The sequence below is a fragment of the Solanum tuberosum genome, unplaced genomic scaffold (assembly GCF_000226075.1).
Source record: "Solanum tuberosum cultivar DM 1-3 516 R44 unplaced genomic scaffold, SolTub_3.0 scf00208, whole genome shotgun sequence".
Lineage (NCBI taxonomy): Eukaryota > Viridiplantae > Streptophyta > Magnoliopsida > Solanales > Solanaceae > Solanum > Solanum tuberosum.
The window spans coordinates 712,843-735,568 of record NW_006239132.1 but is presented as its reverse complement, the minus strand read 5'-3'; the positions used below and the strand labels follow the sequence as shown (position 1 = coordinate 735,568).

The 22,726-nt window shown below is 31.0% G+C and overlaps 3 protein-coding genes across 5 annotated transcripts in view; all 3 read right to left on the bottom strand.

The window, feature by feature from the left end:
• Positions 1 to 1,437: 1,437 nt before the first annotated feature.
• On the bottom strand, positions 1,438 to 4,319 carry LOC102577496 (60S ribosomal protein L19-like protein). Of its 2 annotated transcripts, none has more exons than XM_006355756.2 (5): positions 4,160 to 4,319; positions 2,842 to 2,964; positions 1,997 to 2,310; positions 1,753 to 1,823; positions 1,438 to 1,669 (listed from the first exon to the last, which is right to left on the bottom strand). In XM_006355756.2, exons 1-5 carry the CDS (start codon positions 4,269 to 4,271, stop codon positions 1,645 to 1,647), a joined length of 645 nt encoding a protein of 214 aa, XP_006355818.1. In that variant the 5' UTR covers positions 4,272 to 4,319; the 3' UTR covers positions 1,438 to 1,644.
• A 1,787-nt stretch (positions 4,320 to 6,106) lies between these two features.
• Positions 6,107 to 10,419, bottom strand: LOC102588500 (polygalacturonase). The gene is made up of 5 exons (XM_006355755.1): positions 10,213 to 10,419; positions 9,269 to 9,577; positions 8,042 to 8,331; positions 6,941 to 7,160; positions 6,107 to 6,383 (listed from the first exon to the last, which is right to left on the bottom strand). The coding sequence occupies exons 1-5, from the start codon at positions 10,393 to 10,395 to the stop codon at positions 6,156 to 6,158; spliced, it is 1,230 nt and encodes a 409-aa protein (XP_006355817.1). The 5' UTR covers positions 10,396 to 10,419; the 3' UTR covers positions 6,107 to 6,155.
• An 839-nt stretch (positions 10,420 to 11,258) lies between these two features.
• LOC102588169 (pectinesterase-like) overlaps positions 11,259 to 22,726 on the bottom strand; it is a 14,241-nt gene continuing 2,773 nt past the window's right edge. Inside the window, exons 2-5 of one of the 2 annotated variants that reach the window (XM_015312538.1) lie at positions 22,123 to 22,726; positions 15,269 to 15,636; positions 12,286 to 12,498; positions 11,259 to 11,956 (exon numbers count right to left, since the gene is read on the bottom strand). The exon at positions 22,123 to 22,726 is cut by the window's right edge and continues 1 nt beyond it. In XM_015312538.1, the coding sequence (XP_015168024.1) occupies positions 11,469 to 11,956; positions 12,286 to 12,498; positions 15,269 to 15,636; positions 22,123 to 22,493 (1,440 nt within the window). In that variant the 5' untranslated portion in view covers positions 22,494 to 22,726 and the 3' untranslated portion in view covers positions 11,259 to 11,468. Of the gene's footprint in view, positions 11,957 to 12,285; positions 12,499 to 15,268; positions 15,637 to 16,269; positions 16,978 to 22,122 lie in introns of those variants that run through there. The other variant, XM_006355754.2, reaches the window with a different exon arrangement.

The following is a 22,726-nucleotide window of genomic DNA, read 5'->3' as shown; positions in this document are numbered from 1 at the left end:
ATGAATTTACAAAACCCAAGAATTTTATTTTATTATTTATATTTTTATAGAAATGTGAGCGACGTCGGTGAGATTTATCACCAGTTGGACTGGACAGTCTTGGATCTGCCACTTTTTTGTTGTAGAATGGGGTGACATTATTTATTTTATTATTACTCCTATTAAGTAATTACCTCCTCCTCTATTCCATGTTAATTGAATTTGTGTTCAAATTTGTAAAGTAATATATACTTATTAAAAAAAAATATTTAAGAACATAATTTAAATTAAAATTTCCACTATTTTTCTTTGCGAAATCATAAATAAAACTTAGTAAGTATGACATTCATTTCCTAGAAAATATCAAACTTCATTATAGGAAAGGACAAATATGGAAAAAAAAATCGAACATTCATCTTATACTTTAAATAATTCACTTATTTTGAACAATAAAAAAAACTCTAAAAAATCAATTAATATAAAAAGGAGGGAGTACTACTTATATATATATAAGGAAAGACTTTGAACAACTTTCAATTGTCCCATTATTAAGCAGATTCCGATTGTTTTGCTTGGACTCAACATGAGCAGTTTTACGAAGAGAGTAACATATATTATCGAGAGTTACATAAAAGAAAATGCCATAAATTATAATAATAAACAATTTTAAAAATATCTAAAACTCAAATTTAAAAATTGATTAAATTTTTATATTATAAAAATTGAGATAAAAATTACTCCAATATATTGAACACGGTTCACTATTAACTTTACACACTTTTTAAAAAAAAAACTATAAATAAAAAAATAATTTTATTATATCACCATTTGAATATATAATAAATAAACTAACACTCACCAAACCATTTATGGCCCAACAAGTATGAATTCCCACCGCACGTTCAACAGCTCAACATCACGGTTATGCAATGAATATTGATTATAATCGTGTCTGTTACAACTACAAGTTTGTACACTAACTGAACTCTACTGTCCTCATATTTTAAACCGCGAATTTTGCCTCAACGTATACCATCTTCTAAGGATTTCATAGGACATGAGTCGTCACTAGTCAGTAGTAAGCATGAGTATTTTGTCCACATCCGCTAAAACAAAATACATCTTAGGCACTAAAGCTATGGAAGTACATAACGATAAAACTGAAGAAATATTCTCACGTACACGTGGAAAGCTCAAATTCAGAATAGCACATACAATATCGCATTACTGAGAATGTAATAAAAGCACTGGAACAATTCACCATAAAATACTAGCAAATTGTAAGACATAACCAGGCAAATAAGTCCTATCCTTGTTCACATTGACGAGTAGTGAATTTATCCTGCTACAATTAAAATCGAAGCAAATGACTCACGTCCATAAAGGGACCATCTTCGATTGAACAGTCACAACTAGCCAAAAAAGCAGAAATGCAACAAGAAGAAGAATTCAATCCAATGCAAAAATGACTCTGGAGAAAATATGATTAAAACATATAAAAGGATCAACGTATCAAAAATTTAAACCAGCTTTCAAATTCATACAAGTAACATTGTCTTTTAAAGTTAAAAGGCCAAAAAGGGAAGGGATCAAACATACTAAACTGCCATACTAACAAGGACAAAAAGTAGGCATAGCGCCAACCCTCCTTACAATTCATCATGCTCATTTCTTCGACTTCTTAGATCCCCTGCAAGGATATACTCTCATCAAATGATGTTCAAACTAGGCCCTAGGAGAAACTACAATTAATATATTTGCAGATGAACTTACTGAGCTGGCTGGGCTGGTGCGGCAGCGGCTGGTGCTGCAGGTTGTTGTACTGGCTTCTCTCCTCCTGGTCCCTGAAAATTGAAACAGAAAAGATGAGCAAAAATCCTACACAGATACTTAAAAGGGTATAAAATCCCATAATCACATGAAATGTATCTTAAAACCATAAAACTTGAGTAGAGCACTCTATCAAGTGTCAGAGCCAACTTTTCTCTAGAAATTTTAATGAGCTTCAAACAATTACCTGAGCCAAACGTTCTTCCCTCCTTGCAAACTTTCTTTCTCTGCTTGCCTTGTTCTTTGCCCTCCTAGCCTCAAATTGGTCGGACAAGGTCTTCTCTCTAGCCTTCTCAGCCTTTGTCTTGTGGATATTTTCCATCAGCACACGCTTGTTCTTGAAAACATTACCCTTCACCTTCATGTACATGTCATGATACATGTGTTTGTCAATCTTCTTTGATTCCCTATACTTGCGAAGCAAACGCCTGAGGACTCTCAATCTCCTCATCCAAAGCACCTTGGTAGGCAGTCTAGCCTCCCTGGTACCTTTGCGCTTACCTGAGAAAAGAACAGATATAAGCCAACAGAGCAATTTCACCTGCTAATATACATTAGTCACTACAAAGACAAGGTAGAAATGGCATAGTTCAAAGCCAGTTAATATACGAGCAAAATAATCTTTGATACAAAGCAACCAAAAAGGTGCCTATATTGATATATCTTCTTTAGGTATGGAGTACACAAAAAACTGTTTAATTAGGTCAAAAAGGTGAAGTGACACTACACTAAAACAAAGCATAATTGTATTAAACAACTTACCAGAAAGAATAATACTAAATATAGGCTTATATTCCCTCTATCTCATTTTAATTGGCATAGATGCCATGTATGGCCAAAAACTTTCTCCTTGGAAGTTCACCTCTTATATTCTTCTTTATTTTGATTGAAAAATTGAGTTGTTATATTCTTCTTTTTTGAAGGGAAAAAAACAATGTTCAATGTTTGACAGCAAATCAATAGAGCTACCTAAAAACTGAACTAGGTCATGTAAAATAAGTTTCTGCAATCACAGTCAAGACAAGGAGGTACCATATCCAGAGTGACGGCCTTTCCTCTTGGCCTCCTTCATTCTGCGAGCACGAGATCTTGAGTGAATTTTGGTTGGTTTCCTGATGATGAAACCATCCTTAACCAATTTCCTGATGTTTTGACCTGCACCAAATGGAAATGAAGAGATTACTAGCAGTAAATAAGAAACTACAACAAACAATAGTTGCCACAATAACATACGCAGAGTTACAAGGATCGCAAATGGCTTGCACAAGCTTGCCCAATTAGCTTGTTAAAGCAACATGTTCTAATTATCGAGATTGAGTAAACATTAATATCTTTTGGTCATCTAATCTAATCATCAGATTAATAAGCAAATAATGCAAAGCAGCAACACCAAATAGATATCTGTCAATACGACAACACACCCAATGAAATCCCAAAAAGTAGGTATCATTCCAAATTGATATCTGCCAAAAATAAAGATAATTGCAGATAATTTATACCACTGTTTGGTAACCCTATCATTACTGGTTAAATTACAATGACGGTGCTGTAATGAACATATACAGCTCAATTACATTTCCATCTCACGACTCAAAAACTTCAGCAAATATAACTTGTCACAAAACCTATCAACACCTGCCAATAATTTCAATCCACTACATCTTCAGTTTTCAGACAAAATCAGTGTAATTGGTTATTCCCATCCGTTAACACAAGAAAAACCATCCTTCTTAATAAAGCTTACCAAAATCAACAATGTTTCCAATGCTCAAATCTAAGAAATATCACTCTAAGCTGACACTGTTTACATGTAAATAACAAAACATTATTATGCTGCTAGTCTCGTGAGCATTACTAACTAAATTCGAAAACCGCAACTCTAACAAAAGGCGAATTGATAATAACAGTACATTAATCTACGGTACACTGGAGCTTAACTGATCAAACTCTACGACATAAATATACATAAACAGTATATTAAGTTGAAACAATTCTAATGTTGATCAAAATCCAAACCTAAAACCCTCCACACACAAAAAACGATGAAACGATAATCAAAGTAGCATAATCTAGGCCTCTTTGGATCTAAACTGGTCAACATATACTACGTGAAGAGTATATTTCGTTACAACAACAGTAAGGTTGATCAAATTCCAAACCTAAAACACTCCACAACCAAAAAAAACGGTGAAACGATAAAGTAAACATAACCTAAGCCTCGTTGGAGCTAAACTGATCAAAATCTACTACAGATCTTTCACAAATAAAAGCTACAACATACAAACAAGAGATCACAGAGATAGCATGAACGTAAATAGAGATTGATAAGAAAAAGAAAACAGAAACATACGGGAATTGGCCATGGAAATTTCACTCCCTTCATTAGGATCAAGCCAAACTTTTCCTCTTCCACACTTGAGGACACTAGCGGCGAGCCGCTTCTGGAGCTTCAACGAAACCATTTTCGATTTTGTGAAGCTGCGAACAAAGGAGAAATGGACAGTGGTTGGGAGAGGCGGCTTTTATACCACTGAAATTAATGCCCTAGGGTTTTTCGAAATGGGCTTAGAAACTGTCTTTTGTCCAATGGGCCTCTTAGTACTGAGGATTAGAACTAATTGCACTTGTAGCCATATTTAATCAAGTTTTCAAATTATTTAATTCATAGTTAATGTTGACAAATTTTAGACAAAAAAAAAAAACATATTTGTTGCTCTTCTTCTTCTATATCATTATCACACAATATAGAAAATCATGTTATCAAAAAAAAAAAAAAAAATTATGATGTGCTACATTATATAAAGGAACTAGGCATTGAGTGTAAAATCCAAGAAAAGAACACCATTGAAGGTTCTTGAGAAAAAAATTTGAAAATGATAGAATAAGTTTGTTAGATTTGATGTGTTTTTCACAAATAGATTATTGGGGTTAGTTATTTATGATATTTAAAATTGAGCTAATTTGGAGTTGATTTGGGAATTGAATTGAGTGTTTATAAATTCAATAACAAATTATTATTTCTAGCATAAGTTTGTTTACATGAATGCTTGAAGTACAGTCATGTATGTGAGCTCTCAGATAAAATTTATAACTTTATCCATAGATTTCCATAACTTCATCTCGAGCTCCCAAGCAATGGGAGGAGTCAGGTCATTGATCGTAAAAGAATGAATTGCTTGGTTAAAGTCATAGCGAGAACGAATCTTCATAAGACAATTGTCACTAAGTACTTATAGACATGAACCTAGGTGATCTATTATATGGAAGAATCAACGAATGAGTTGTAGTTAGAAGTGAAAGGTCACTTGAACCCAAAATCAGCTAGTTCTCACCAAAATGTGTTAAGATGTAGCAATTTATAGAATAAAATATGTTTCGCAATTTTATAATTCATTTTTTCAATATCTAAGTAACCTTTGAATACAAATTACATGTATTTGTTCTCAAATTTGTTATATATGTTTTAAGTTGTCTTTTAAGTGGCTAGAATTATATAGTTTAGACTATGAATTAATTAAGGATCCCAAAATCGGCTAGTTGTGACGTATATAATCTTATATGGAATTATAAGGTGATGATTAAATAATTATTAGGGATCTTGTGAACAAATTTTTGACTAATTTATTGGTATTTCTTATATCACTTCTAATTAAATAACTTTGTCAACTTATAAGATTAGATAATTTCTCAATACTAACAAAAATTTTAAAAACTTTTCTTATTTAGTGTTAGATTGAAATTTGTTGAAAAAAAACGAAATATTTTCCATAAGAAAACCCTTACTATTTATAATTTTGTAGCTAATATGAATCAATCTAAATTTTATCTTTTTCTATTTTTCTAGAAGACCCTAAAAAAGAAAAATATCGTAATAAACCATAAATAAATTATGTGAATACAGCAGAACATATGCATATTGTATTTAGCTAGGGTTGGTATCCCTAACGACTAACATCATTGTCACTAAGAAACTAACCCTAGCTATATTCCGTAGCTAATATACGTCAAGCTATAAATTTTTATCTTTTTTCTATTTTAAGACACCAAAATAATATAAATATTATAATAAATCATAAATAAATTATGCAGATACAAGATTGAACACATGCATGTATTTAGTTAGGGCTGGTATCCCTAACTACTAACATGCATTATTGTCACTAAGAAACTAACCCTAGCTAGCTACACTCAGTAGCTAATATGCGTCAAGCTAAATTTTATCTCTTTCTCTATTTTCAGACATCGAAAAAAAAAGATAAATATTATAATAAACCATAAACAAAATTACATGGTTTTATTGAAATTCACACACATTTTTCATAGACATAATTTGATTAATAATGTAATTATTGACATGCTGGTACACTAGTTTTTCCACTGAATACTGTTTTGGCATTTTGACATGTTGCTCCTAAAAGAGGTCCAGTTGAATCAGATGGGGTTATATCAATGTCAGCCAATTCAACTCCTTCACATGGAGCTGCTTCACTGCAATTAAGTGCTACTGGAGCTTTTGTATTTGTTGTGCCCCTTATGTTCTTGAAGTGAATATCTGTTAATTTCACCTTTGATGGCTATACCAAACAAAATATAATAATGTATAAGTGAAATTGATCTACACAAATTAGTATAATTAACTCAAATTCATGTGTTATGATGAAATACTAATAGTTTACGATGATACTTATTATCTCTCATTTAATTCTGTTTAGTAAGGTTTGAATTTTAGAAAGAAATCATGTAGTGTTTTTGCTTCTGTTGAAAAAAAATACAATTCAAACTGTATTACTATTTCAAATTATGGTGATCTTAACATTATTGTCCCAATAGAACTCGAGGTACTTGTTATCTCTTATTGGCAAAGGTATTGAGTAATTAACTTTATCTAGCAAGGCTTGAATATTGAAAAGAAATCATCACCTAAATTGAGATCTCATGACTCTCTGTCAGGCATATTGTTGACCACTAAGTCACACATCCTTAGGTGTTGTGGATACCTAAGTTTAGGGGTGTCAAATTGTGTGTCTAGCACATAGCGACATGGTTAAGATGAGTGAATATACTAAAATTTCTAACGCTCCAACATATGTGTCGAGTAACTAGTTTGTGAAAAGTAGTCATGATAGCTTACCTCATTTTTGTTCTTGGAATTATAGTGTTGATCAATAAGAATTGGATTTTTAACATCATCCAAGACAATATCTTCATAAACAACATCAGAAACTTGTAGTGGAGATGAAGCCATATAAGTCTTGATTCTTGCACCATTTGTTGTACTGTGAAATGTACAGTTTTTTATATAAACTTTTGTAACATCCTTCTCATCTGGTCTTTTTCCAAGGCTTCCAATGCTGCAAAAAAAAGAAAGATTAAAACAAAAAACTACATTTAAAATTTTTATTTATCTAAATTTATGAAAAAAGTTAGTAGTATTTTTAACCCCTCAATTATAGATGATTTTCAATGTTAATCCTTGTAACACTTGAATAAACACATTGAATCCCACAACTTTAAGATGCTTACCATTTGAGCAAAATGATTTTTTATTAATCGGTAACGTCCATTAATTAATTAAAATATGTACTCTTATTCCTGTTGCTTTGAATATTCATCAATTTATCATAATTATTAATAATATTATATCTTAATCAGTCTATGTGTTATGTTAACTATACTCCATATTTGACAACTATACACTTTTAAAAATAATCTAGATATAACATATTTTCTACGTAAAGGGATCGGAAAATAAATATTTTAGTTACTTGAAAGTTAAAATGTGCTTAATCACGTATCACACTACCAGAAAATCATTATTTTTTTTATGAAATTCGTCAGACTTTGGCTCGTCAGTAACATTTCCAACTGACTTTTTATCAGAAATTCCTTACTGACGAGCCAAATTCCGACAACACATCTATTGGATTCTTGCGACGGCTTTTTTTGTTGTGTCACAATACTCTTTAAGTTATTTTACAAATAACTGAGGAACCAAAAGTACGTATTATTGTTCTTTTACAACATATTAGGGCTAGAACGTAAAAGAGATGTAAAATTATTCGTTGATTAAGAGATCACATTAGCTCGTAAAATGTAATATCACGAGTTTGAATCATTGTGATCTCTTGATCATTCTTGTCTAGTCGAGTCATTTCATATTCTTCTATTACTTATGTGAAAAATTAACCGAAAAAAATACATAATAATATTAAATTATTAATTAAAAACTAACCTTATTCCATGTCCAGGGCCACAATGAATATTATTGACAAAAATATTGGTAGTACCATGTCCAACACTAATGCAATCATCACCTGTCCCAATGTTGCTATCAGTAATATTGATATTAATTGTTTCACTTATATGAATTCCATCAGTATTTGGACTTGTTCCTGGTGCTGTAATCTTGATTTTTGTAACTGTGATGTCATTACTATCAGTAATTTTCAAGTGGACACCTTTGGAATCCACAAAATTGATGCCATTGATGGAAGAACTCTTCACAGTTTGAAATACAAGAGACTACACATACAAAAATTATAATAATTCAAATTCAAATCGTCGTTAATTTCATATATGATCATTCAACTGTTTATTATATCAAAGTCATAAAACTACTTATTGTACTAGAAATATAAAATATGAAAGATAATGGATATTAGGTTGGGTCGAAAAAATATTAATTTTAAATGGTGTGACATGGATATCATGTTAGGTGCGCATGTCGACTTGAGTAAACTTATTTGACAATTCATTTTCTGGTTATTTGGATTCGTGCCGCATAAGATACATTTAAAGTGCGTCTTTTTCGGAGGCGGAGTTAGATGGGGTTTGTGGGTTCGGACGAACCCAGTAACTTTTCTGTAGACTCTGTATTTGTAATAGAAAATTAAATAAATATATATGTTTATTAACTTATGAACCCCTAATAAAATTAATTGATGGTTCAGTGGTAAGAAAGTTACCGTGGAAATACTTTTCATGCTAGAATTGTGAGTTTGAACCCTACCTCTCTCAAACTCTTAATCCTGACTCGGCCTCTATCCTTCTTAACCAGGAGTTTCTCCATTTTCAAAGCTCAAATTCGAACGTTATGGTTAAAGGTGGAGGATCTCATCCATCTTCCTATGCTCTTGCCTTTAAAGATGGAGGATCTCATCCATCTTCCTATGTTCTCTCAAACTCTTAATCCTGACTCGGCCTCTATCCTTCTTAACCAGAAGTTTCTCAATTTTCAAAGCTCAAATTCGAGCGTTATGGTTAAAGGTGGAGGATCTCATCCATCTTCCTATGCTCTTGCCTTGGTGGTTATGTCAATTTCATATATTAGCTATGTGTGTCATTTTTTTGCTTCTTTCTTATAAGAGTTACTTTTTTTTCATTATAAAAGTTAATTTTATGATTTTAATAGTAAATTAAAATTGGAACGATCATAAGTTGACCGACTATCTGAACTTACAGTAGGGAGAGGAGGAGTGCTTCCGGTTTTGTCAGCATACTGCCAGCTGGCATTTCCTTGTCCATTGAGAGTTCCGCCACCTGTAATAACGACACCGTCCACGTGTTCGAGGGATATCCAGGAGGCACGTGAGTACAAACTTATGTCTGTATTTGACAATACTGTCCCTTGAATTTCAATAGTAATGGGCTTTGGGCATGTACATGGGCCTTGAAAAATAGTTTCTCCTGTAGTGAATGTTCCTGGTGGAATAACAACTTTTGCTGAGCCTGTTGATTGGCAGGCTGATCTCCATGCCATCATAAATCCCTATTAAATTCAAGAATTTTTTTTAATTTTTTTTTACATTTATAAATAATTTATTTATTTGTCTATAAAATCATCAAGTCAAATTAAATAAGTAGTTAATCTAGTAAAATACAACTTGTTATGAATATGCATATAAGTCCTAGAGATAATTAAAATCGAATTTCGACCATCAAAGTTACAAGGGAATTTAGGAGGAGCAGAGAACTATATGACTCTTTAATCGAATCTCTTTCATCAAATAAAATTCTCTTTTTTGTCTTGTATGTAAACATTACTCGTTGAATACTTTTGATATAAAGAAATCTTTTATTGTAGCGATAAAAGTGCTTCAAGAATTGTTTTACATTAGGTTGATCAAATTCTGGTGGGAACGGCTCAATGCCTTTAAAAATGAGGAATCCATCTAAGGTCCCCAAATTTGAGGGCTCCATTTTTTAATAATAATAGAATTATTATAAGTATTTTTAACAAATACTTATAAGTATTCCTAATCACACTACACGGGGCATGATGCAACGTAACAATATATACCTAAATATGTATGAAAATATATATATGCACACATAGTAATAATAGAATAGTGAATATAACATCGGGGGCGGAGCTAGAAATTCAGGTATAGGTTCGGGTCTTACCCGAGTGCTATCTGCAGTGGGATCTGGTCTAGCTCCGTACTTGGTAACATCGAAAACTGTCTCCATAAGGCCACGACGCGAACCAAAAGGTGCACATTCTGCAACTTTTGATGATAAAATGGCTATACCCAAAAGTAAGAATAATCCTATAGTAGTGATTTCTAATCCTTTTGGAATAGCCATTATGGTTGTGGCCTAATTAGGAAATTGAAAAATAAAATAAAGAAGAAAAGTGAGAAAATTAAAGAAGGAAAGGACCCTTTTTGAATGGAGATAAACAAATCTTTTGCCATTTTTATATCAATCTTCTTACACCATACAAAAATTATTGGCTAGTGTTTAGTTTGTTTTATTTCTTGTTTATGTATTTCCTACATTTTAGCTAAGTTAGGTTCAAATTGAAGTTTAAAAGTTCACCTTAAATCATTAACAGAAAATAATTTGTGTGGCCTTTAGAAGTTAGGTCCTCTTGTAAAATATAATTTAACTTTTTAGTTACACCATATGGTATTTGGCTTATTGGTTCGATTAATTTAAATTCTTCAGGCACTAAGAGGGAAGTATCAAATTAAGTCTTGCGCCTAACTCACACCCAAAAAAGAGGAGGATTGCTCATGGTTCTTGTCTTTAAGTAACCGATGTGGTATATCACCCCCTCACACTTAGATCCGTACATTTTTATATGGTGTTCCACTGCTTGGTCTAATGCGTGCTCATTCATGGATCAAGGGTATTTTCACCCCCTCAACTGTCTAGGACCCTAAAGATCCTCATCAGGTGGGGTCTGGTCTAGCTATATTATGTTAAATTACATTTTGGATCTAACTTAAATTCAAATATTAAACTAGTTTATAGAAATTTCTCCATTCTTAAGGTACTAATATAAATCTAATACTAGGGTATGTGACACCCCCAAAACTCGATGACAATTGTCCACCAACACGTTCATTTTGATCTTAAGATTTTCGGACGTTATTATATAAGTAAGTAAATAAATAATTCCAAATTTATTTATGATAAGATCAAACTTATATTGCCACTCTGAATTCATTGACATTAACAATTCCTCAATAAAATGAAGCAACAATGAACATAGGCAAGCAATGAACCAGACTAGTAACTGTCGCGGTTGTTATCTCCAAGGTATATATATAAATAAATACCCTATAAGTTGATGTTTTGATAAAATTTATTAATCATCTATGACAATATTCATCTTAATAGAGCCTCTGCGTTCACTGACTTAAAATCTTGTATCAAGAGGAAGTCAAACCGGAATAAAATGGCACCTCGGTAGCAGGTATCCACTCACTCCCTTGTATAAAATTCCCAACAGTAAATTGACTCGCCTCAGTAGAGCTATTAATGACTCGATAACCGGGCCATTTCACTCTAGCACTAGTATTTGAACCGGGTCCCCGGTTCAAATACTCTCCATAATAAAGTGTGTTCAATGCAAAATCACCACTCCATTCTAACCAACCAGCAGGATCAATTAAGCTACCAATATTGGAGAAGAGAATTACAGTTCTTGAATATTGTTTCCATGGTCGTCCTAAGTAATTTTTGAATGACGATAGAACAGGAACTAAATCCGATGCAGCTTCCACTTTACAATTCAAGATTGAAATTCCAGTGTTTTGATTTGGATCCTCTCTTCCTTGTGCTGTGAACAAGTTCTTCTGATTCGGGTTGGGTTTACGAGCATACAAGTTACAGTTCTGGAGAACAACAGCTGCATTACCTGTTTGAAGACATAATTTAACAAATTATCTGTTAGGATCGAAGTAATCAGGTATCTCATATAGAAACTATTAATATACTTGAAAAGAGACACAAAAAGTTAACATAGTTTAATGACTTGATCAACATATATATGAGAGAAAAGTTTGGATATATGACTTTCTGATTTTGACCATCTGAGATATTAACTTAACGGCCAAAAAGGAGAGAAGGTTAAACTAAAAATGATATAATTTTATTTTGACTTATAAACATTTTTAGTAAATTTACCAAATATCGTACAACAACTAAAAAATTAAGATGAGATAATCATAGAGTTCAGAATGTTACCAAAAATGAAGTCGACCGTCCCATAGACATCACAATTGCGATAGAATTGTCGAAGGGAGTGGACATAGAGGGTGTCTTGATAGGCAACAAAGCTACATTGGTAGAAAGCAGATAGGTCGGAGCCGCTCCGCAGAGCCACTGCTTGGTGCTTGCTTGGTCCGGCATAGTTCTCAAACGTAATGCCTCTAGCTAAGAATCCATTTCCCACCACAGCTGCAATTAAAAAAAAAATCCAAAGATATTGAGTTTTATAATACTGATCTTATTTTCGACAATTGAATTTGACTTTTTATATTCATATTGAAACTAGACTTAAACGTCTTTGAATTCTGCTTAAGGCTAGTGTAAAACAATTTATTAGGGAAGCATGGATATACCATTTATAATGTGGATTCAATTATTATTATTATAGTATTTACTTGATATTGTTATAGAAACTTACAAACTTCATGTTTTGAATCTGCTTCGATGTACAAATTATTAATTTAGAAATCAGTTTCTTCAGAGGATTATAGATTATAGAGTACAATACAAGACACCAACATATATATAGACAAATCTTCCATCTTTTCAGAAATCTATATTTATTATTAATTATTTAATATTTATAACCAGATACTAGATCTTTAAGAAAATTAAGAAGAAGAAAAAACCCTGCTAATCTTTGTCATATATATATGGACACTGACCTATGTTGTCTTATATCATTGCCTGTATGCAAATTGGAATAATACTTTCACTACCACTAATCGCAAGATTAATAGTCATAATTTTCTTTAAAAAGTTCAAAATATGAAGGAAAAAAATATACACATGAAAAAGCATCGGGGTTCAACATCTATATTAAAAAAGGTTAATCATATATAAACGATGTCATTTTTTGTTAAAAATAATCGAACAACCCTTTGACCTTATCTGGTTTCCGACTGTACTTAAAATTATATTTTATCATAATTTTTCATACGTAAAACTCAAATTCAAGATCTTTAATCGAATATAAGCATCTATCATACCATAACTCTATGTGGTCCTAAATTAAAGGCTAAAGCTACACATTGCTTCAAGTCGAGCTATTTAATTATTTTTTGATGTGGATTCAAAAATTATTGGAGGGATGAACCCAACCAGACAAGAAGACATGGGACCATTAATTATAGGAGTAGTACACTTGTAAAATAAATCTAGTTGAATGATTGAAGTGAATTAAATTAAAATATTTTTTATTGAATATTTCCTCTGTCCCTAATTATTATTTGTCCACTTTTGAATAGATAAATCTATTAAGAAAATAATTATTGATATAATGAGTTTACCATTTTACCCCTATTAATTATGAAATGAATGAATTAAAAATTTAAGATTTTCAAGAAGTTATATCTTTTTCAAAGTAATTAATTGAGGGTATAATAAGTAAACATATTTTATCCTTTCTTGATTTGTCAAAATGGACAAGTAATTAGGGACAACTAAAAAAGAAAAAGAGGACAAATAATTAGGGACAGAGGAAATATAAATATAAAATTTAGATCAAATTATTAAATTTTATCGAATTCATAACTTTTATGGTAGCTCAAACGCTCGATTTACAAGATAGGACCAAATTAATGTTGAGGTAGTTGTTGTGGGGTCCTTTATCTATTAGATATGCTTAATGAGACAAATATATGAATTATTCCTACTTGTAATTATAGATGAATTTAATACTTAAAGTTAACGAATTCTTATTTAGCAGTAAAATATGAATAAAAATTATTAAATTTCCATAAATTCGTTAATAATATTGTGGTACACGACAATTTTTTAATTGCTGGACAACACTGATATTTGAATTTTATAAGTGATTCAAATTGTATCACATAAAATAAAATTATAATATATTAGCATTTTTCCTACTTCGTCCCTTCCTATTTTAAAGGTACTCTGTACTAGTCTTTTGAATCTAAAGTCTCAAACTTGTAGCTAGGGGTGGTAATAGTACGATTAATCAATTATTTTTTAAAAAAAAATATATATTATATTAATTGTTTAATTGCTCTATTGAGCATGATTAAATTTTAGATTTTTCAAAATCGTCTCAATCATGAATAGAGTATATATAAGTCTTGCTTTTCCACACCGACAGAATCCATCAATTTTTTCATTAACCCTACATGTTCAATGCTAATATTTCATGTCAAGATCTTTCAATGTCTTTTTAATAATTCATATTTCGAATTTTTGCGTAACACAAATATCTACACAATAATATCTAATGTCATGACTAACTTATTAAAAGCGAAACACGTCTTATTATGACTATTTTTCACTCTCTTAATTTAAATTCGAAATCTCTAATTAAAAATGAAGAAATCCTATGTATTCATCCCTTCACGATGGTACCAATGATCTTTACTTTACAAAACTACTCCCTATGTCCAAATTTCAATAATAGTTATCTACTAAAAAACTTGACACACACCTTAAAAAACAATTAATAATCTGGACAATATTAGTATTATATTATCTTTCAAATATATTAAATTAAATGTTTTGAGAAGGGTAAAATAGACATAAAGGTAAATTATCTCTTGATTTTTAAACTAAACAAATATTATTGGACAACTATTTTTAGTATATCGAACTAATAAAGATGAACGGAGGGAATACTATGTAACATAATTAGATTACTAAAAGAATATTAGAATAATTCTATCAAACTATTAATTATAGTGTACATGACTCATGATTAACAAATTATTCACACCAATAATATGAGATTAAGGAAGGTCTAAATCATTGAATTAATTTCAACAACGCATGACACTACATAGAACGTGCCTTTGTCCAAATAATTATCTATCTTATTTTAAAATTATTATTCTCAATTAATATTTCTCGAATATGAGTATTGTAACATATAATTAAATTTCAGATAATCGTTACTAGTTATCAACGTATAAAGGTTAAACTCATACGGTATCAAATTAGGGAGTTTTGAACTTACCAACGGTAGCTGATCGGAAAGTAGTCCATCCATCGACGACGTTCCGATTACCCTTTATTACTGTTTTTCCGATCCCATCTCCGACGAACATTATCATACTTTTCTTTCTTTCGACATCAATATATTCGAAATACGTTCCCGCCTTAATGTAAATCACAAATCTTGTACTACTAGAATTTGGTGCAGCACTTAATGCTGCATTAATAGTAGTAAAATTACCACTACCATCCTTAGCCACAACCAAATCGAACTTAATTTGGTTCACCGGAGCTTGTAAAAGTGTCCTGTCCTTTTTTTTCAACCATTTCGGGTACCCATTCTTCATGGTCCCGTATTCTGGGAAAACTTCATTAGAGTTTGATGACGACCTAAAATCAAATTATAATAAGAGGCTTTCAAACTTATTCATGATTAAACAAAACGAGACAAAAAAAGTAACTAATTCAATAAAATCGAGTTGAAATTACTTAGTGAAATAGAAATGATTGCACATAAAGGAAATGGTAAATGTTTTACTAATTAATGAAAGAGAGAAATTTAAAGTAATTTACTCACTCATCACTAGGAAAACTTCAACAAATCCTAAAAAAAGCAGGAAAAACTAATTATACCTTATTCGTTTTGATTCATGTGTGTTCATTTGACAGGATACATAATGTAAAAAAATAAAAAATCTTTCAAATGTTGTGGTCGTAAAGTTAAATTATGTTGTATATGAGAAAACTCCATCAATTTCATTTTATATGGTGTTATTTGTCAGAAAATAAAGTTTAAGAAATAAAAAAAGAACGATTTTAATTTAGATACTTGCCTAAAGTATCTCTTGGGTGATATAGAACAAAATGAAAAGTTTAAAGAGTTTTCTGAAATAAAAAATGTGTTATTGTTTCAAGAATATTATAGATAGATGTGTCATGTAAAATGAAACGGAAGGAATATAGTACTATTTTTGGATCGTTCTATATTTTGGGGGTCTAAAATAGATGCTTTAGTGGCCTTACCCTTGAGCCGACCCTGTCTTTAACTTCTTGAGCATGACAAGAGAGTTGCTCACATGTTGAGATATGGTATGCAAGTTCTTCTCAATGTATTGACTCAAATTGTGTTTACTATTGTAAATTCCATTAAGACAAGTATCTTGATTTGTCATTGCACCACTAAGAAGTGTTTGTAGATCATTATAGTGCTTTAAAGGTGAATTACTACTATTTTTAGTAGAAAGATCATAAAGAGTTGTTTGTAACTCATCAATAGTAGTATCACCTAAAAGTTCAATACAATCATCTAATGCCCTTTTCTCAATAGGGTCCAATTTGGACACATGGTGAAGTATGTTAGAGCAATTTTCAGCAGAGGATTTGACTTCATTCATAGTGACATTAACATTGGAAGAAATGATTTCTGGAATTGATTTTTGGTGAAGATTTGGGATTAATGAAAGAGTGGAAATGCAAAGTTGGGGGTAAAGTGTGTCTTGGCAATGTGAATTTGCAATTTGGATGTTTTTGTGAACATGAATTTGTTGAGTACTTGATACTAATAATGATTTTGGGGGAAAGAAGAATGTGAGCAAGAAAATGGATGAAAGAGCAAGAAAAAGTGAAGGTTTCTTTTTTTGGATATACATTTTGGGAACTTTGTGATGGAAATGAGTAGTAAAGTTGTGCTTCTTTTATAGGAATTTAAGAAGTTTCACTAAAAGAGATTGTTCAACGGATACATCAAACTGAGTCAGAATTTAAACTTTATGAATAGAGGAATCGAGATATTTATTAATTATTTGACTTACTTTGTTCAAAATTTAATATTTGTACATGTTTAGGTTTAAGGGAAAAATGTTCTCCACTTCAAATATTCTTAAAAAACATTTTCGTGGAGGATATGTGAGTTTTTTTTTACTAATTTTCTGATGTTTGATAAATAAGTAGAAAATACTATCTCAAACTGGTTAATTATGGGATCGGTGACCTTTTAATATGATTTGGACAATTTTCATCTCTTGAGCTAGCATTTGGTGTTGACTTAGATCAAAGATTTAACTCATTTCTTTACATGGTATTAGAGCAAGACTCATTCTAATTCTCATTCACGATGTTGAACACCCATATTAAAATTATTCACACTCCAGATATTCAGCCCTTGTCGCGAGTTTTTTTTAAAAAGAATTCTCACGTTAGTCAATTATGGAAAGAGTAATCTCTAATCCTCGTTCTTGGACTAACTTTTGAGATTAAGTAAGGTTCAATTTTTATTTTTTTACAATTATATATGTTATATTTAGACTATTTTTAGAAGTACAACAACAAGAACGACAACACTATATATATATATATATTTATTTATTTAGTGTAATCCCATAAGTGGAACTTGGGAGGGTAGAGTGTATGCATACTTTATCCCTACCTCGTAGAGATAGAGAGACTATTTCTGATAAATCTTCAACTTAAATAAAGCTTGTCAAACAATTTGAAAAAGGGGATACAAAGCAATAACAACAAATTAATATGAAATGGAGTGTATTAGATAAAACACAAGAAAGAATAATGACGTAATAATACAATAATCAAGACACAAAAAACATCAGTGAAAATCAAAATTGAAGACCAGAAAACTACAAAATAGTGTCAATACTATTGATAAGAAAGAAGGTTCAAGAACTCAAAAATGAAGTAATATAACACATAAAAATGAAGTTACATGAAAAATCAATTATTCGAGCTTCAATATATTTATAGAATACCGAGTAGAAAATTGTAAAAAATAAATGAAATGAAGTAATGGTGGTATGGTTATTCATTGGTGGTTAGGTGGCAAGAACAATAGAATTATGTGTAGGAATCTAATTGAAAAATCACATGTCTGCACATACTGCCGACACTGCAAAACCGTGAATCAAGGATGTATTTGTCTGCATTCTATGTGTTTTTTTTCCTTTTTTTGTTCGAGGTTTGATATTTATATTGGAGTTCTGACTATTTTGGATTTATGTCGGATAGAGCCCCATTCAAGGGGTATTGGATTCATATTGGAGCTCGACCAATTATTTTGAATACATGTCGGGTAGAGCCTCATTCAAGGATAGTTCTCCTTGTCAAGAACTTTTTCATACTAAAGATTCCAATCGAGACCTTTGATTTAGAGAGGCGCAACCTCGTTCACTGCACCACATTTGTTGATAGTTGCATTCTAAGTGTTGTTTCCCTTTCTATGAGTACAATAATAGTATATGATCTGATCTATTCATAAAAAGTTCAGATATAAATAACTCATCTAGACATATATCTCTATATATTTTTGTGTGTTCATTTTCCAAGTCTATTTTTCACTTGGAACAAGGAGGACCAAAGGGTGTGTTTGGTAATTGGCTAGGAGAATTTATATGTAGAAAAATAAGTAATTTTAAGTTTTTATTAATTTCTTTGATATTTAGTAATGTGAATAAGAAAATATTATCTAAGGAGAATTTGTATGTAATTTAGAAAATTACTATGGAGTACGGCTGGGTCGAATGGGGTTTTGAGTTGTTCGGGGCTGGGGTGGAGCGGAGCCAGCTTGGAGCTAAGGGATTCATATAAACCCCTCAGTAAAAAAATTGCATTATCTATACATGATTAGAGTGTGTGTATATATATATATATATTAAAAAAAACTTAAACTCACAATAATAGTCAAAGGAAGGTGGTCCATATTTAGCTTTTGGCGAAAAGCATTTGTCTAAGGGGCTAAAGTCCACAAATACTTGATTTTGGTACACTATTATTTAAGTTGTATTCGTGCAAAAAATTTATAAATTTATTTTCGAATAAAATATTTGAAATTTTATATAGTTGAAGTTCAAGCACGTATAACTAAATTAAAGTTATCTATTTTTGTATCAACTTTAATTATAAGTAAATTAAAGTTTATCTACTTTGAATCAACTTTAATTATAAGTGGTCATTTTTGGTTTAAACTCCAGTCATATATGGCTAAATTAAGTCATCTTTGTTTATGCACATATAATTGAAATGTCATTTTTGCATGAATTTCAGAAGAAATAACTTGATTTTAACTTCAAACACCTTATATTTAAAATTATTTTGAAATCGATAAACGTACTGTTTTTTTTAGATCCAACTTTTAATCAATAGGGCTTGAAGACTAACATAAACTGGCCAAACATTAATAGAGGGACCAGTATATGTTGGGCTTTAAATTTCAATAGACTGGACCCTTCTTTCCTATTCACCACTCTCTTACTATTGTCTTCTCAGTTTATTTGTTCTTTTTGATTTTTCATTTGCTATTTGGAGCCCGTATTGATATCCCAATTAAATTTGAATTGCGCGATATAAGGTCCATTTGAATATTACGCTCCTAACAAGATTTTTCTCCATCTTTGCAAATTACTTATCAAGAAGAGCGAAAATGGTTGATATATATATATCCTGTTTTAGGTTACCATTTAAATTGTATCCTTAATTTTTTTTTAAAAGTTTGTGCAAAGGCCTTGAAAAATTGTCTTTTCAAATAATGTTAGACTAATAGTAGAATTTAATATTTGCTCATATATTGCTTAAACTTACAAATAATACATTAGACTGTTATCTAACATTTACAATAATTTACATCATTTTAGACGGTGATCTAACATCTTCTCATAAAACTTTTAATTTGTTCATAAAGATCTCTAGATCGTGGTCAAAATATTTTATAATATGCAAAAAGAAAAAGAAACGAAAAATGATGATCATTTACTAAACAATTGACCCAAAAAGGATAACCCAAACATAATTTCATGAAAAATACTTGAATTTGTTAAGATTTGAAGAAATGTGTGATGACCTTATATATGTGCATAGAAATTTCTAGCGTCATAAGATTTGAGCAATGACATAATAAGAATTTTTACTAAAAATTAAAAGGTAAAAATGTAAGAATATAAAGAAGTACTCAATGAGATTTACGACATTATTAGCAGCTCAATGATGTATAGTCCATTTAATTTTAGATCAATTAATCAATTAAACTACATACTTATTTGATCATGTTAAACAATATTTATTAGTATGAATTAGTAGTTGTTGGATAATTCATATATTAAAGTACATACTTAATTTCGATATCACTTATAAATTAGGTTATAATATGTTAAAATCAAATTTCACATTCAAGCCCATTTTTCTAAGCTTTTTTCAATAATGATAGCTTAACTTTCTAATATCAAAATCAGTACTATAATCACAATTTGAACTTCATACACAACAAATCGACTTTGTCAAGCAACAATCTTTGTTAATGGATTGGAGAAGAGAAATATGGGAAGTGATCTACCTTTCAAATTAAATACAATATGGGTCAATTCGAGCAAGGACTGAAAAACAAAATTAATTTTTGGTTACGTTATAAGTTGAAGTCATGTGATTTTTTTTCCCCCACCCGGTGTCCGGTACTCACATTGAAGCCCGACTAAATCCAGATTCGCGCCAGGAAGTCCCACATTGGGGGTAAAGCGCTCCCTAACAAAGACGACTTTGTACCAAGGGGGCGAGTCATGTGATTGGAAGTGTAAGGATCTCTATAAATTATATGTATCGACGGTGCAATTGTTTTTAGGGATAATTTCAGAGACCTCCCTTCAGGTTTCGCTCTATAACACTCACCTCCCCTGTAGTTTACGATATTACGTCTACCTCCCTTATTTTCATTTTCTTGTAACCATTCTTTAAACCTATTTAAAATAAATACAAATTAATTTAGATTTGACAATTTTACCCTTCTATATATTAATTTCTTCATATTTATAAATATTATACAAATTAATTTAGATTTGTCGTGATACATGTAGTACAAACATAAAATAGGGAGTTTTGAACTTACCAACGGTAGCTGATCGGAAAGTAGTCCATCCATCAACGACGTTCCGATTACCCTTTATTGTTGTTTTTCCGATCCCATCTCCGACGAACATTATCATACTTTTCTTTCTTTCTACATCAATATATTCGAAATACATTCCCGCCTTAATGTAAATCACAAATCTTGTGCTACTAGAATTTGGTGCAGCACTTAATGCTGCATTAATAGTAGTAAAATTACCACTACCATCCTTAGCCACAACCAAATCGAACTTAATTTGGTTCACCGGAGCTTGTAAAAGCGTCCTCTCCTTTTTTTCCAACCATTTCGGGTACCCATTCTTCATGGTCCGGTATTCTGGGAACACTTCATTAGAGTTTGATAACGACCTAAAATCAAATTATAATAAGAGTCTTTCAAACTTATTCATGATTAAACAAACGCACAAAAAGAAGTAACTAATTCAATAAAATCGACTTGAAATTAAAAAGTGAAATAGAAATGATTGTAAGTAAATGTTTTACTAATTAATGAAAGAGAGAGATTTAAGGTAATTTACTCACTCATCACTAGGAAAACTTCAACAAATCCTAATTAAAAAAGAAGGAAAAACTTCTATCATATTCGTTTTAATTCATGTGTATTAGTATGACATGATACATAATTTTAAAAAAATAAAAAAATATTTCAAATCTTGTGGTCATAAAGTTAAATTATATCGTATATGAGAAAACTCCATCAATTTCATTTTATATGGTGTTATTTGTCAGAATATAAAGTTTAAGAAATAAAAAAAATTACTTTAATTTAGATACTTACCTAAAGTATCTCTTGGGTGATATAGAACAAGACGAAAAGTTTAAAGGTAAAAAGAGCTTTCTAGAATAAAAAATGTGTTATGGCTTCAAGAATGTGTCATAGATAAATATGTCATGTAAAATGAAACAGAAGGAATATACTATTTTTGGATCGTTCACTATTTTGGGAGTCTAAAATAGATGCATTAGTGGCCTAACCCTTGAGTCGACCCTGTCTTTAACTTCTTAAGCATGGCAAGAGAGTTGCTCACATGTTGAGATATGGTATGCAAGTTCTTCTCAATGTATTGACTCAAATTGTGTTTACTATTGTAAATTCCATTAAGACAAGTATCTTGATTTGTCATTGCACCACTAAGAAGTGTTTGTAGATCATAATAGTGCTTTAAAGGTGAATTACTAATATTTTTAGTAGAAAGATCATAAAGAGTTGTTTGTAACTCATCAATAGTAGTATCACCTAAAAGTTCAATACAATCATCTAATGCCCTTTTTTCAATAGGGTCCAATTTGGACACATGGTGAAGTATGTTAGAGCAATTTTCAGCAGAGGATTTGACTTCATTCATAGTGACATTAACATTGGAAGAAATGATTTCTGGAATTGATTTTTGGTGAAGATTTGGGATTAATGAAAGAGTGGAAATGCAAAGTTGGGGGTAAAGTGTGTCTTGGCAATGTGAATTTGCAATTTGGATGTTTTTGTGAACATGAATTTGTTGAGTACTGGATACTAATAATGATTTTTGGGGAAAGAAGAATGTGAGCAAGAAAATGGATGAAAGAGCAAGAAAAAGTGAAG